Source organism: Mytilus galloprovincialis, chromosome 4 (assembly GCF_965363235.1).
Source record: "Mytilus galloprovincialis chromosome 4, xbMytGall1.hap1.1, whole genome shotgun sequence".
Lineage (NCBI taxonomy): Eukaryota > Metazoa > Mollusca > Bivalvia > Mytilida > Mytilidae > Mytilus > Mytilus galloprovincialis.
In genome coordinates this window covers 59,401,154-59,418,526 of record NC_134841.1, presented here as the reverse complement: position 1 = coordinate 59,418,526, position 17,373 = coordinate 59,401,154, and the positions used below count along the sequence as shown (strand labels likewise).

At 30.1% G+C, this 17,373-nt stretch overlaps 1 protein-coding gene across 3 annotated transcripts in view; it reads right to left on the bottom strand.

Moving 5' to 3' along the window:
- The window catches only part of LOC143072563 (AP-5 complex subunit beta-1-like), a 29,172-nt gene extending 12,005 nt beyond the window's left edge, over nucleotides 1-17,167 (bottom strand). Inside the window, exons 1-14 of one of the 3 annotated variants that reach the window (XM_076247560.1) lie at nucleotides 17,014-17,167; nucleotides 15,031-15,119; nucleotides 12,830-12,944; nucleotides 11,949-12,080; nucleotides 11,148-11,260; nucleotides 10,664-10,697; nucleotides 9,888-10,043; nucleotides 8,587-8,661; nucleotides 7,692-7,829; nucleotides 7,088-7,223; nucleotides 5,591-5,744; nucleotides 3,129-3,218; nucleotides 1,133-1,268; nucleotides 288-423 (exon numbers count right to left, since the gene is read on the bottom strand). In XM_076247560.1, coding sequence (XP_076103675.1) covers nucleotides 288-423; nucleotides 1,133-1,268; nucleotides 3,129-3,218; nucleotides 5,591-5,744; nucleotides 7,088-7,223; nucleotides 7,692-7,829; nucleotides 8,587-8,661; nucleotides 9,888-10,043; nucleotides 10,664-10,697; nucleotides 11,148-11,260; nucleotides 11,949-12,080; nucleotides 12,830-12,944; nucleotides 15,031-15,119; nucleotides 17,014-17,115 — 1,606 coding nt within the window. In that variant the 5' untranslated portion in view covers nucleotides 17,116-17,167. Of the gene's footprint in view, nucleotides 1-287; nucleotides 424-1,132; nucleotides 1,269-3,128; nucleotides 3,219-5,590; nucleotides 5,745-7,087; nucleotides 7,224-7,691; nucleotides 7,830-8,586; nucleotides 8,662-9,887; nucleotides 10,044-10,663; nucleotides 10,698-11,147; nucleotides 11,261-11,948; nucleotides 12,081-12,829; nucleotides 12,945-13,357; nucleotides 14,035-15,030; nucleotides 15,120-17,013 lie in introns of those variants that run through there. The other 2 variants (XM_076247561.1, XM_076247562.1) reach the window with 2 other exon arrangements.
- Between the last annotated feature and the right edge of the window lie 206 nt (nucleotides 17,168-17,373).

Below are 17,373 nucleotides of genomic sequence, written 5' to 3'. Positions count from 1 at the left end.
TGTAATGAAGTTCCTGAGAAAGATGCAATGAAAATATTCATGGGACGGACGGAATGAAGAATGGATGGACAGAGGTTAAACAGAATACCCCCACTTAAAAAACACTTTAAAAGTGGGGGTATAAAAAGCACACAGTGCTCCATGTGAAATCATTTCTGTAAATGTATAAAATAAAACATTAATTGAGGGAAAAGTCTACTTTACAGTTATTTTTATTTGGTATTTAAGATCAAATTCAATAAAGTAGTATTTTGTAAACCATTTTTCTATCATTATGCAGTAATTACCTGTATATAGCTGCTTTGTTCCATGGCATACTAGAAGATTGTGACATACAGCCAGTATACCATTCCCAAGAATCCAACTACTACCATCTATGCTGGCAGCATTCTGTACCAGATGGTTTAGAAACTTAATGGTTGCCTTCAAAAAGAGCATGCAAGGTTGAAATGTATGTTTAAAATGAACTAATATTGAAAACCTTTTCTATGAAAACAAGTCTACATTACTTTTTTGTGCAAAGGTCAGTCCTATTTTTCTTGATACAAGAGGTTTACTGTAAAACAAGTACAAATATGGCACATTCTTCCAGAACAGCACAATGACAGAAAAGCCAAAGAGATTAAAATGTCCAATGTTATACGAATAAGAATATATAGTAATAGATACTTGTTGTAAAAACTCCCGAGGTTCTATACTAAGACGATCCATACCAGGCCAAATTGTTTGTATCAATAAATCCAGAAGATAGTTATTATTTAATTTCTTATTTTGACTTTTAGTTTAGAAGATCCCATCACAATAAATGAATACTTTTATGTTTCTTAAAACAATTTTTTTTCTGTTTTCATGTCTACTGCCTTTTGCATGGATCATATTGTTAAATATGTTGAAAATAACTAACCTTTATATATGAGCTCATTACTAAATTGACAGCTTTTAAAATGTAAGTCTGCATGATAACCAGTAAAAAAAACTTATATATATTTTTACTCAGGTTACTGCATGTTAAGATGACAATGTTAAAATTCATCAATTTTGTGTACCAATAATCTTGATTCGTTGGATTATCTCATTATATAACTTTTCAAGTTGTGATATCTTTTTCTGTATTGTGAGGTCTAACACTTACATGTGGTGATATCTCTTTCTGCAATGAAACTTTCCTCATAACCTGAAGAAAGTATTGGTAATCTTTTGCTAAATCCTCAGAGGTTGTTGATGTTACTTGGGAATGTAGTAAGTTTAGTATTTCTAAATACATCGAGCTGAAAAGAAAACAGTTCTCTAATTGAATATTCAAACAATTTCAAATAAAAGATGTGGTATGATTGCTAATGAGACAATTCTACATAAGAGACCAAAATGACACAGAAATAAACAGCTATAGGTCACTGCATCGCCTTCAATAATGAGCACAACCCATATTGCATAGTCAGCTATAAAAAAAAAATTTTATACATACAAAAAGAATGTGGTGGGATTGAAAATGTTAAGGGGATCCCAACACTCTTCTAACCTAGAACAGTGGTGTAACAGTACAACATAAGAACGATTGTTTCTAAATGTCCTGGGAAGAAAAACATGATAAACAACATATCTGTACAAAATGAATATGAACTATGACGTTTGAAATAAGTTTTCTACAGGTACAACTGAACTTCAAAAACAAATCTTTATATCTTTGGAAGAATTTAGTACAAGTTTGGATTTTTTTCCTGGTAATGAAATCCCTGACTTCATAATTTACCAGTTATACATTGATTACGTTCGTTAAAATCTAAAACTTCACCATACACATGGAAATAGCAAAAGAGTTGTGAAATATAAATACTGTAAGATGGTGCAAAAGGGAACATCCCCATCCCAAAAAGGAAAATTGACAATAGGGAACAAAAAAGAGTCCCTTAAAATGTAAATTTTAGTGTGGAGTTTCCCTTGCAAAACTGAAATATCTAAATCAAGGAAGGGACAGTTATAAGTGTTTATGTTCCAGACTGTATGAGTATTTGGACCATAAGCATACAGTACGAACTGTATGCGTACATTTTTAAAATATGCATATGTTCGGACTGATTTTAAGAAGTAGATCAAGTTTATTAGATATGAATTTATATTACAGGTCAACATAACTGAAATCTCGAATTAATATAAAGTGTTCAATAGTGATTGGAAAAAAACCCATAATATTTTAATTATTTAAAAAGTTACGTAAATTAATCCATTAATCTCATGCATTTAGCATATCATGTCATACTTGTACATGAAATTGAATATGGCTCAATGAATTGAAGTTATTAAGATATTTAAAAGTAAACAAAATGTGAAACGGAACATTGGAGTACAGACGGAATTTCCTTGCATACTGCCACAAAACAAACAAGTTTTTCTCTTGCATGTAAGAGATGCAAATGCGAAGGAACATGCATGAACAGAAATCAGATGTTCCTTGTGGCAGCAAGTCTCTCATGGGGCGAGAGTGCCAAAAACAGGATTTCGATACAATTAAAATCAGAACAATTTATTTTCAATTTAATGTTTACTTGTTCACTTTATTTATCTAATTGTAATAATGTTAATTTGTAAAACTCAATAAAAGTTTTTTTGATAAATGTTTGTCTGAAATAAACCCATATGGTCCAAATACCTGTATGGTCCAGCTCATACTAGACCGTACGTGTACGTTCCAAATACTTGTATGGTCTGGAACATGTACAATAGATTTATTTAAGTCTATTTGTTTAATTTTATAAAACAAAAATACTTATTTTTACATAGTTTGTAATGGAATGCATAAATATGTATCTGACTTATATTTAAATTCTGGCATCTGAGTGGTTTTCAATTTTATATTTTAATTTATTTTAAAAACAATATTTTTTTGTTTTTTTATTTATCGTACTGAAACTGAATATATGTCTACTGTGAACAAAACTACAAGTCTCAATGTCATGAGATCAGTGTTTGTTTTTTACAGATTTTATTGAATAGTCCAAATATTTGTAGTCATGCTACTTCAAATGCATTATTATCTAATTACTTCAAAGTTGAGAAAAATGCACATGTATACTTATCATATTATTTCACATAAAATACCAAAAATATATTTGTAATATTTATAAATTTACCTATCAGATGTTGTCTCTCTCAAACATTCCAGGAAATCTAAAGCATGTGGAATGAAGTGTGGAAATCCTGATATTAATCCTTTAATAAATCTGAAAAAAATAACAATAGATATACAATATTAGGTCAATGTCAGGAAAATAGAAACTTTTTTGTATGAAACCGAGAAACTGGGAAAGGGCGAGGTTCTACTCAGCCTTTCCCCACTTTTGAGCAGAGTACAATTTTTAAAAATAGTTTTATGACATTGACCTTACATTGTTTTAATACTGCAACTTAAATTAATACATTGACAGCTTTTTAAATTGTAACACAAATGTCAAACTTATCTTTATCCCTAAATGAACCCCTGATTGTGGAGAAGGTGCTCCATGATGAAATTGACATTATACAAAATATAGCTATGTTACTATATTTAGGAAATAAATACAGTTAGTTGCAGTATAAATACAAAGATTGGTTTTAATGCTTAGCAACATTACTAAAACTATACAAACACAAATATATGAGACATTAGACTCAGTATGCACAATTCCTTAAATTCATAACCAATGAAAGTTTTAAAAAAATAAATAGCCGAGGCAAGCAGATTATTCAGCAAGCTAAGGTTGATTTGTACATAATAAAAGTAGTATTCTGCAGGAGTTGACAATATCTTGAAAAAAATGCTGAACATGTTTATCTTTGGAGAACAAGAAGAAAAGTAAACTGAATCCTAAAATTTCTTGTAAAGACAAGAGTATGACAGTGAAAATTACTTTAGGTGTAGGTATATGTTAGTTAGACAGCCAGCCAAAGAAAAAAGAAAAAAAGATATCAAAGGTGTTTTATTCTATTTATTCTTTGTGGAGTCATTTTCATTTGTGGGCTACTTATTTTTTGGGATAAAGGGGAACTATGAATTTATTGTGCTCAGCAAAAGAAAATTTCTTGTAGTGTTTTTTTCCAAATCCAGCAAAACCAAGTTTTCTACAAAAGAGTAACTTCTCCCTCCAAAATATACCCATGAATATAAATGAATCCACAGTACATCCCAATTGGTGTAGAATATAATGAATTAAACTGTTTAGGCCAAGATTTTTTAATTTGTTGGTTTACGGATCCGCCGACCCGATTTTGCTGATTTCCAGAATAAAAATAAAATTGACTTTTCATGCTTTTTTATTTCCGCCGACCTTAACAAATGCATTATCCCTGAAAAATAATCTTTTTCTTATGAAATGAAATGCTTAAATCACTAACAAAATTGAAAACACTTTCTGTAGTGAAAAAATAAAACTTCCAGTTTACATTTCCAAACATAGACAAATAAATGTTTGCGCAAGTAATTTTGCGAAACGAAACCTGTGTTTAAAACCAACTACACAATAAATTCGTTTCCCGTATTTGTCATCAGTCCGTAAGATGCATTATCTGACAGATATAGACTTGTCCAAATGTGGACAGGTGGACATCAAGTTAAAGTACTGAATTTTAAATAATCATTTTGAATTTTCTTGTTTCATAGATAATAAAAAAATATCGTCCATTTGGATAAAAAAACAGGAATGCATGACAACAGATTAACCCGATATTCTCATTTTTCCAGTGGACAAGTCTATTACGTTTTTGACACGTGTGTTGAAACTTATTTTCCTACGACGTTTTTACATTTTTTTTCTTTATCAGTTTTCGTGCTTGAAGATCAAAATTCACCAAGTTTTCTGGAGTTAATTAAGAGCTACGCGAATCTGTTTTTCTTCTTTGTGAAATAACGATTTAATTTCGTCTTTGTCCGTGCACCCCCCCTTTTTGTACGGGAAATTATTAGAATGTCATGCGATGTTTTATATGACAGCTGAGCAATAAAATTTCATCGAACTAAAATCTAAGAAATGATGACAAAATAGCATAACAAACATATTGTCAGAATGGTGAAATATAGATTTATTTTGCTTTTTTTTTCTGTCTTGAAAGATATTTTTTTTCTTTTTTTTTCCCTGACCAACCGACCCCACTTTTTCATGGGGATCCGTAAACCAGCAAATTAAAAAACCCTGGCCTTATAATGCAATACAATGCAACATTAAACAAGACTTTTAAAATCCAATACAATATACTTCCATATCATCACTTTTGTACCTTTATCAAAAGTGTCTTCTGCAACAGTAACAAGCACTTAATTTCCGAATTTAGGCACACAAGCTAGACATTTCTCTAGGATTTCAGTTTATCTCAGTTTATTTTCTTAAATTTTTCACTAAAAAATCAACAGATTAATTTCAGAAGTAGCTGTAACTGAAAGATAAAAAAAGAACATGTGGTATGATTGCTAATGAGACAACTCTCCACAAGAGACCAAAATGACACAGAAATTAACAACTTTAGGTCACCAATACCGCAAAGTCAGATATAAATGGCCCCGAAATGACAAACATTTCAAACAAGAAAACTAAAAGAGCATGTTCCACAACAGTTCACATACCTGTTGATGTCTTGTGAAAAAGACCTGCTACAATGTCTCTGATACATGCCAAATAATGCTCTGAACAAAACAACAACAGCTCTGTGGTTCCCTGTATGCCACACCAACTTGTGTAAATATCCTACACTAGCCAATAACAGGGCACCATTCATATCTACAATATAAACTGTATGAGACTGAACAACATCTTTGAAAAAACTAATAACTAACACTCTTCAAACTTCAATCTCAAGAATAATCTGACAAAACAAAACAAAATATGAGTGATGCCTGTATGCAGCAGCAATATGTGTAAATATTCATCATTGACTTATGGTTCAGTCTGTAAAATTTGTTTTTTTGTATATGGTTTTGTTACAAATTGTCATTAGTTTTCAGGGTTCAGGTAAGGGCCTTCTACAATCAACCATACAGTGTTGGTTTTTCTTATTTCTTCATGGCCTATAATTGCTCAGGTACACCTACTTTATGCAAACTCAGGTGGATAGTTGTCTCATTGGCAATCATACCACACCTCCTTGTTTTTATATTTATAAAATGACAACATTCATAACTGCGGTATATAATATGACTCAAAAATGAAACAAAACAATGTGATGACAAATTACACTGGTCTAGGCAATTATAAAACATATCATTTCTATGATGGAAACTATACAGTGAAACATTAGAAGAAGAACTCTAATAGTTGAAATTAAAACAATATGCTTCTTTTCAACACATATAACATAACCTAATAACACTGAGCAAAGTTAGAAATGACATAGAGATCAACATAACAAACATGTAACAGGGGAAATAACTTGTTTCTTTTTCTATGAGTAAACAACATTCCTTCGACAAAAAGCAATCATAATTACAGTTAGGCTACAGCTAGGAATAAAGAACTAATTGATTGAGACAAAGTATTTCAGGTATATCTTCTTCACAACGTTAACATAAAATAAGGGGCCGCAAAGAGTAAATTTCCTTTTCAATTAAAAAAGGTGAATAAATTTTTAGCTGGTATAATTATCTTTTTGTAAGAATACAAAATATGAAAATTTCTCAAATATATGAATGGAACTCGAACAATTTCAAGTTTGAAAGCATAACCATATAAAGAAATGAAGAATTTGTCTGCAGATTTTTTCTAAATGGCTGCTTCTTTTTATATCAACTGAGAAACCTTTTCAACAAGGGTTGAATCATAACAAAGTAACAGTGTTATAAACATATTTTTTATTTCTTTATCCTCTGTCTATTTTTTGTAGTTAATATAGCCAAGTTTACAATTTTGTGTTGATGATTGAAACATTTAAGCTTAGTATTTAAGAATTTCTTACGACATAAAAATAGCTTATAATGGTTATTAATGTTAATTTTACAGCCTTAGCTAATTTACTTTAAAAGTGAATATACACCATTAATAATTCATTCCAGAATCTTTCATAAATTATCATAAAAGAAGCAAAATGTTATTTCACAACTAGCCATTGTAAAATATAAAATCCTTACCACTTGGCAGCTCACTTAATCGTGGAATGCATGAATTCAATAACATTAGTTTACTAAGTTGACAATCAAGTGGGTCAAATACTCTGGGATAGAAATTCAACTGATACTTCTTAATTCCATAGTCTTTTTCTGAATCCTGAAAAACACAGAAGTGATACCAGTCAAAATCAAAATATGCATAAACCTCAAATCTATCTTAACTGAAATCTTGTATTAGAATATTCAAAAAGAGTCAATAGTGATTTAATCTTTGTTTTTCAACACATGTTGAATAAAATAAAGTTATGTAGATATGAATGAGTTGGATTAGACAGGTTTTATTTATCATTTTAAAACTTATGTGAAATAATCATATTTAAGACTCCAGTACCCATACAAATTAAAACCTGCCCTCCTTATAAATTTTAAAGTTAAGTCAAAATTCTGTTTACAAATATTTTTTCTGTGTGCATTCATACATTTTTAATTTTCGGATATTCATAGTCAAAGTTTAGTCATTTCTTAATTAAATAAAAAATATTGGCTGAGATTATTGTCAAGACATTCATTCCAGTATTCACATACAAGATATGTCAATCAAAACTAGATAGACACTCCTCCATACCATTAATATCTGTTTTAGCCAATGAGCAAAAAACAATCTCTGAGCTGGAACCAGTGATGGGTGATCTAATCCTCTGATTAAACTGCCAATGATCTGGGATTCTTCTTTCTCTGTTAGTATCTCATTTTCAAACTCTACCTACAATAGAACCAATCATTGTTATTGACATGAAAATAATCCATAGCTCATCAAAGCTAGTCAGTTATCTCAAAATCTGAATTAAAGATTAGTATAATGACATACAGGGACAAATATGATTATTAATGCATCATTTATTCAATTTTTTGCCAACTGTTGCTTTTAAAAAAAAAAAAATTGATTTATCAGATTACTTTATTTCTTTAATAGCACTGTATTTTTCTTTTCATCTATTTATCTTAATGATGGTGAAATTCTCAAATATAAGTCTAAAAGCAAATACAAAGCTATCCACAATTTGGCAGCATCAGGCCATTTTTCATAATTTTTAAATATTTATTAATGAAATTTTACTTTTAGTGATGTAATCTTTCAATTCCTTTTTTGTTGTTGATTATGCATTCTATTTAGCTTACAGAAAAGAGATAACGAAAAAAACAAAACCTGAAAACAAATTCTCAGGGATGGTAAAAGCCCACATATGTTTCAAATTTTGTTCAGGTATACATTATCTATTAAGTGGGTCTCACTGGGGTCTAAGCATGACACGAGATTGCTGATTTTTGATTAGCGTAACATGTGAAAGTCAAATTATGAGAAATGCTTACGAACATAGTGTAAGCCAGATAACAGTAAGCAGGATCTGGGGATCAGAACTCTCCACCCCCAAATTGCGACACCCTTTTTAAGCCTTGTTGATAAGTTCTAAATACTGACTTCTTCAATTCTACAAACAATGCTAACTTTTATAACTTACCATAATAAAAATAATTAAATGAAGAATAACCGGATCCATAGTAGACATGTGATGTAACATCAGAGGTTTGAATATCTGAAACCATATCGAAATCACAATAAAAAATAATGTTTCTTACAGTTGTACGTTAAAAAAACAATGCACAACATAATGGTTAGATTATGTTCATACCTGCCAACTGTCACTATTTGCAGGGGATTTCCCCCATTAAAGCTAACAAATAGAAATTTTGAAATAGCAATTTTGTCCACAATTTTAAACAAAATATTTAATCTTACAATGACTATATTCTTTAAAAAGTATGAGGAAGCCAGAAAACAACATTAAGATACATTTGAAGGCCCCCTTGAAGGTTTTGTAAGACTGAAAGAGCCATCTTGCACGTAAAACCCCCATGGGAATTTTGAAAAGTTGGCCGGTATGTATGTTATCTCCCTTGAGTATTAAAACTGATGAAATTTGTGGAAAAATCTCTGGAATTTTAACAATGAATTTGATTAGCTCTACTAAGTCATATCTTAGGAAAGGTTATTTTATTAAATATCTTGTATTATGTGTTATATAAACAGTTATGTTTTTTTTTCAAATTATCATTGAACCTCAATTCTGAAAACAAGCTTTATGGTCTTGGGATACCATGCTTGCAATTAGGGTAAACATCCTTTAATACTCTCCATATCATACCTGACAACTTTTCAAAATGCACATGGGGGTTTTGCGTGCAAGATGGCAGTCATAGTCCTAAAAAACCTTCAAGAGGACCTTCAAATACATTTAAATGTTGTTTTTTGGCTTCTTCATACTTTTATAAGCCTAAGGCATTGTAAAAATAGTTGTTTTGTTTAAAATTGTGGACCTCCATGGGGGAAATCCCACACAAATAGTGACAGTTGGCAGGAATGCCTTACAATCTTACATAAGTCAAAATAATTGTTTTGTTTTTTCAATATATCCTGTTCTGAAACCAAAAAAGTTGAAGCTAACATGATGTTTTTTTTTAAAGTTTTGTTCCAACTCTTCCAAAGGAATTTACAGTAAAATCTGCCTATATTTATCTTCTTTTTATTATGTTTCTGTTTCCCTGATCGTACAGTAAAACATGATTTCCTACAAGTGTATAAATGTTTACGTAGCCTCATACACAATAAAGAATGTATGACACCTAAAAATCATTATTATTTTCATTACTGTATCATTGATTCTAACATGGCAAATAGCTTTTAAATATAACAAATCTCAATTTATTCCCATAGACCTACATTGTTTATGCACATTTTAACAATTTGATATTTTATACATACAGTGGGTGAAATGTTATGATTATTCTGGACAATTTCTTTGACAGATGTGACCACATGCCACAATCCACTTGGAGTATAAAGTTCAGGATTTTCCATGATAATAGAGACCATTTGTCTAAATTCTTGTGGTTCTACTGATTGTTGTCTGAGAAATCCCTTGAATAGGAAAAAATAAACAGGATAACAAACAATATAAAGCCTTGATTACAAGATACTACAATAAATGGCTGTTCAAGAATTATATGTATAGATTCTTTAAGATTTTATAGTACTACCCAAATATGCATAAAATTCTAACAGATTATTTTTTATATTTGTTCAAGTTATCTTCATAAAATATTCACAGCACACCAAAAATTTGGTAACTTGTGGAGATTTGTCGCATTGGCAATCATACCTCATCTTCTTTTTTAAACTAAATAATTCAAGCATAAAATTTAGGTCCTTATTTTAAAATCAATCCTTTTAAAACAAACAAACAAATGTCCACTGTCAACAAATTAAAATTTAAGTCATAGTAACCATATTTTACCAAGCAGAAATCATTATCAAGTAGTACCAAGTTTTTTATGGTTATATTTTTGATAGAACTTTACAACCAATGCTTTTTTTATCATGACAATGAGTGACTGGACACCTTACTTTGTGTATAAAATTTTCTACATTAGGGTCCAGGAAGATTTTCTTATAACATAAGACATAACTATCAAAATCTTTCCAATATTATTTACCCTTTTATTTAAATCAACAAATTAAATCAGTTATAATTTACCTACTATACTCACATTTTCATCTGTCTGATGGAAGCCACTTACAAATTAAAAAAGAGCTAGTTATTTATAAATGTAAATTAATAACAGAAATAGTATGTTTTTGTAATTTTTGTAATTTGTTTTTTTATTTTGCTACTATATGGAACATTTCTGATTTACATGTAAGGTAGAATTTTAAATAAGTGTGATGTTTGTGAGAAAATTGACAGGAAGAACATTGCCATAATTAAAATTGTTTTGACTTTTATCTGTTTTAACCAGTAATATCATCATGGAAAATACATTTTTGTAAGTAATCTTAAATTTATTGTCAGTTATCAAAGATTTGGAACAAATTCATTGTCAGTTATCAAAGATTAGAAACAAAAATCAAACTCTGAATTTATCTTATACATTTTTCTAAAAAATATTACTTTGCTTGAATTTGTTTTCCCGTGTGATTTTTTTTCTTTTGTTTTTTGAAATTTTTATATGAATAAAACCTTACCAAACACCATTGATCACTATTTTGGTCACCAATGTAGCATAATCTTGATGTATATAACTTTTTTCTTGTCTAAATGATTTTAAAATGTATTCCCTATCTGCCCAAAGTGTCCCCTAAAAAGTAGAAAAAATCAAATCTACAATAAAATTACTGATTATAGCTAAACAAGTTAAATGATAGTTACTTCTTTGAGCACAGCACATGTTTCTATATCAATGATGTACACACTAAATATGCCAAACTAAAAGTTTTGAGAGTGAAAAAATATAATGTTTTCACGTTCATTAAACATGTTTAGAAAAAGCCTAGCAAACATTGTCAAATGTCAACATTTAATAAGTTGTTATCTAAATGAGAACTCGTTTTTTTGAGAATTTGTTTTCAATGCTTACACAATTTTGGAATCAAGAAATAATTCTTTCATGCCATGTTCTTTGCTCATTTTAGACATCATAAGTTCTATATATTTATCAACATAATAATAATCTGTTGTCTTTCATCCCTGCATTTATATCATTTTGTTGGTTTATCAGATATTATTTCAAAACATTCAAATGAAAAATTTGTCTGGAAAGTTGTCACTTTTCATGGTGATAAAGATGTTTCAGCTAAATGTAAGCAGAAAACGAGCAGGCAGCTTTGAAAATTAATAAAAATAATAACAGTTGCTTGATATTTTCTGTAAAAGCTTGATTCAATTTTACGCTTTACAGTCCTACACATACTTGCTATCTGCTCTGTTTTATGAACCTCAAATTCAATGTTTCATAATTTTCTAAGCAACTATCATTATCTACTTACTGGTTTCCATTCTTCTATTTGGGACAAGCACTGACAACAGCAAGATTTGTAGTAGCAGCTCTCTGAAGAATCAACAGCAGAAGTAACTGCTTTTGTTAATATCTTTATAATGGATGTACAAATATCAGTAGTCTGAAATAATATATCTTATTAACTGATAAGTAGTAATTTATATACTTCTTATTGTATTGATAAATGTTCATGCATTTAAATGTATAGGTTTGTTTTCCCATTATACACCACAATTTTCGTACATGTATATCTACAGTGTAACAGCATAGATTGTGACAATGATTTTGACATTTATCCTTTTAAAATAAACAATATATTATGTTACACATCTTTGGTGTTGCTTTTTTTTTTAATCAAGTTTATTCTTGAGGTATCTATTAACCTAAGCATATTTTCTAAGATGTATAATGTAAATTAAGATATTTTTGCCATTTATGAAGAATGGACAAAAAAAGCAAGATTAATTATTTCAATTTCAGGAAATCTAAATACAAACAGATAAATGTATCAGATATTAGAATGAGAGTTGTTATCATTTCAATACCCACCCAGTCACATTAATAAAAACCTTATATTAATATCTGAATTTGCAATGACGACATAAGTATATGAGTTTACTATTTTATAATCTTATGCGTTCAATGGGATATTTAAGAAAGAAAACATCAAAACTTAGTGCTTGTTTAACAAAGTTCTTAACTATGGAACTTCAACCAACATCAACCAGCAATCCTTTAGATTAAGAAAAAATACAAACTGTTTTGAGGCACACAAATCAATGTATATCTGTATTCTGTCTTAAACTGAAGTTGTAAATTGTTTTTAACACTTCACTTTGTTATTTGATATATCAGCATACAAATACTTACAAGGATTTCAAACTGTATCATCAAACTTGTCATAGTACTAAGAAGCTGGCAGGAAAATAAGACATCTTTGTTGCCTTCCAAACATTCTTTCAGGGATCTCAAAACTTCTTCTATACTGCAAAATTGTATATGCTTAAAATAAAACTGCATATAGTGCAGGTGACTTTTCATTTTGAACCATACAATATCCCAGTAAAAACAATAGTCATATTTCAAAAGCTTACAAATTTAATTCATCTTCTTGCTCTACAATAAGTACAGTCTTGATCAACATGAAATTATTCTAGTTTTAAGACAAACTTGAAGTTAATGATGGAATTTGAACAAACTTTTGTAGTCCACATTTTGACCCTTTATGCCCTCACTCCTTTTGGACTGCTGTGCATGCTTGACTTAACAAATTTTAATCTGTTGTCACCGGAGATCAATTTCCCTCCGTGGTCTATTTTGATTTAAAATACATGTGTGTAGGCATTTTGCATATCAAGGAAAGCAGATAATTCCTAAATGTTAATTTTATATATATACATGTGGTACATGTATGAAAACATGTATGTATGTCTGTCAAGTTTTTCTTTTCCTTTTTATAATGGGTGTACATCTACATATCTATTAAAGTAATATTGTATAGCTGTGACCCATTCGACTGTTATTTGCAGACATTTTGTCTTCATAGTATTTCCATGTACGGGTGTTGCTAAACAGCGGAAACGAAAAACGGAACGGAAACAGAAACGGAAAGATATATTTATATTGACGGAATTTAAGGGTAAAAAATTGAAAGAACTACAAAAATCAATATCGACTGAAGAAAAGAAATCACACAAATAGCAAACATTTTTTCACCAGTTTTCAGATTTTGAAAACCTTAGGACATGACTAGAACTAACTTTGTAAGGGCACTGTGCAATCGTATATACAAGTAGGCTACTTTTTTTAAAATTCGCAAAATATAAATAAGAAATAATTGATGCAAGCTATATTTTATTGTAGCTTTAACATGGGTAGGCATTACATTCCTGATTATTTTTGCCTGAGCGATATAACACGAATATAATGCATACCCATGTTAAAACTAAAATAAAGTATAGCTTGCATCAAATTTTTCAATTTTTAATAGGACAATTAAGGTTATTTCTATGTCCAATAAGTATAAGTGTAAAAGCGTTTGTGTAGGCTCTTCCCTGAACCTCCCTTTTTTGTTTGTACTGGTACTGTGATTTTTCAGAGGGAGGAGTTATGGAACAGCCAGCATGAACAGTTGTCGTATCTAGGTCAAATATGTCAATTGCAGAATGCAACACATTACAGTAATGAAATATGAATAACAAACAACATGTGCATCATTTAAAAGTTTGGAAGTGATTTAAGATGTCTTAATATAAGGTTATTTGATTATAACTTCAACTATTAACATTATAAAGCCATTTGACTTCGTACAAAAGGTTAGGTGCCAAATGACCTTGAAAAATAGCTACCGGAAGTGACCCTGAGAAAACCGGAAGTAGAATTTTTTGCAATTTTTTCATATAAAAGTACTCAGAATCCATATACTTTGTCATATAGATACATAAACTGATTACTGAAGACTAAAAATGACTTCCAACAAACCGGAAGTGGCCAATTATGTCCCATTCTACATACAAAAGTAGATAGAAACTATATATTTTTAGAATCAGTGTGAAAGAAACTATCATATGAGACCGGAAGTGACATTCATTTCACCGGAAGTAGCATATTATCTCCATTATTTCACTCAAAAGTATAATTCAACCATTATTTATCACATCAGTATGAAGAAACTATCTTCTTATCAAAATTTCTTTGATGTGGAAAGACTTTCAATTGTTCTCTGAACAATTGGTTTTTAATTCTTTCTTTTTCCGTTTCCATTTCATATTCTGTTCTGTTTTCCTTTTCCGCCGTTTAGCAACACCCTTCCATGTACATGCATGTAGAAATGCTAATCTCCGTGTTTAGCTCTATAGAAAACATAAAAATCAATATGATCAAAAAGTTACCACATGGTTACTTGTAAATTAAAGGAGACAGACACATTGATAACCAGTTAACTAATTTCGATTTTTTAAATGTAATTTCTCATTATTAAAAATTTATCATAAAATAAAGTACAAAATGTATAAAAAAATAAAAAGCAACTTCAAACTTGAATGCATAGTATAATGACTTGAAATACATACTCAATTCCACGACTAAGTGAAGTTTGCTCTTCAAGCAACACCAAAAACTCTTGCTTTTGACAAAACGCTATTGCTGAATCATGTAGCACCTAAAATACAAAATAGCTATTTAGTTTCATGTACATCAAAAAAATTATGAACAAGAGCCCTGAATAAAAAGTCAAAAAAAGGCTAATTCAACATACCATAAAAAAATAAAAAGTGACATCTGAACATTTTTATCAACATATTAACCATGTTAACTGATGAATTAGGTTTATTTAATCTCAAGGCACAAATGTTTAACATCTCAATTGGAAAACAATCATACTAATTCATAATAAATAAATTATTCATTTAAATTTGAGGGTAATATGAATGAGTGAATTTAAAAATAAAAATATGAGATAAAGTATCGTAAAATGTTGTCAGCATCTCGTCATCATGACATGGGCATAGTCATGATAAAAGGGAAAAGGGTTGCGGTTATAGTAATTTTATTAATAATATATATACATATTTGCTAATACATTTGATAACGTCATTTGAAATTTTTAAAAATCTGTCTAGAGTTATTTCCCTTTATACAGATGATCCTGATATATATGTAGACCAATTTAACACAGAGGCTGACATTTCAAACATGATTTTTTTCTGAAATGTTAATCTCAACTAGCATGACTATATAGTAAATTTGTACATCCTCAAAAAGTACTTGTATAAATTGCAGTTTTCTTCTTTACAAATCCTTATGAATACAGTATCAAGTTACAGAACCAGAGGCTTTAAAGAATCTGTGTCGCTCACTAGGTCTATGTGAATATTAAACAAAGGAAGCAGATGGATTCATGACAAAATTGTGTTTTGGTGATGGTGATGTGTTTGTACATCTTACTTTACTAAACAGTCTTGCTGCTTACAATTATCTCTATCTATAATGAATTTGGCCCAGTAGTTTCATTGGAAAATGTTAATACAAATTTACAAATTTTATAAATAGGTTGCAAGTTGCAAAATCATGCTCCTATCTCACACTAGCATTTAATTACAAAAAACTTGCATTAAACATCAATTAGTCTATACCAATATACCTCAATTGGTGGATTATACGTCAATTGAGGTATAATCCACCAATTGGTGGTTATTCTGTATTCTGTATTCTGTAGGTGTCGCTGTTGACACTGGATTGTCTCCCTTGTAATTATTAAATTTTCTCGCGTGTATATGTTCCAGACCATACGAGTATTTGGACCGTATGCGTACGGTCCGGACCGTATACGTATACTCGTACGGTCGGACCGTATGAGTATACGCGTACGGTCCAGCTGACCATACTTGTTTTGGGATCATATGGGTTAAATTCAAACAAACATTTATCAAAATCTTTATTTTTCGTTATACAAATTGTTATAATTACAGTTAGATGGATAAAGTGAATAAGCGAACAATTGAAATTAAATATTTGTTTATCCGATAATTCTATTTTGTTACTCAAGGTGACACTGGTTTCCACAGAGAACGTCATATTTTTTTTTACATTAACATGTTTTGATCATGCATGTTCCTTTGCATATGCATTTTTTTGTAAAGTTCCTAAATATTCTAAAACTATTGTTCTCCCACTCTATGTTTACTTCCGATGAATTCAATTTCAATGAGCATACTGGGCTGCTATTAATGAATTACTTACATGCTAAATACAGGAGATTAACAGATTGAATAAGCGTGATTTTTTTAAATAGTTATAATATGAAAAGTTTTTATTTCAATTACTATTGAACTTTTTATATTAATTTCAGATATAAGTTATGTTGATCTACCATATGCATTTGTATCAAATAAACTTGACCAACTTCTTAATATTAGTCAGACCGTACGCGTACGGTCCAAATACTCATACGGTCTGGAACATATATATTACTCAGAGTAATCTCGGACTTGGAGTTTTCAAGAAATTTTCCGGGGAACCTCCTTAAATATTGCAAATTCACGTTGACAATATACCTTTAAAATGTCACATATGTAGCTTTTATCTGAAAATTTTCTTTGTACCGAACCCCTTTCGATGTCACCTTTTAATTGCAAAACAATGTTTTCACAAGTCATTTTGCAGGTCAAATTTCAATTGAAATCTTCAATGTAGAGGAATGTTAGGCCTTTAACATAGGTTTAGACCAATGTCGTATATCGGTCAGACAAAAAGACGGAAATGTCGGTGTGAACGGACTGATCTAACATTCAAGTAAAAGTAACGTTTTCCGGATACATTTTTACTTAATGCTAGCGCAGCCACGAAATACCAAATAAACCCAGGTTCTTTACATAAACAATGAAGACCAGTTCTGCCCTGGACACCTTGTCACA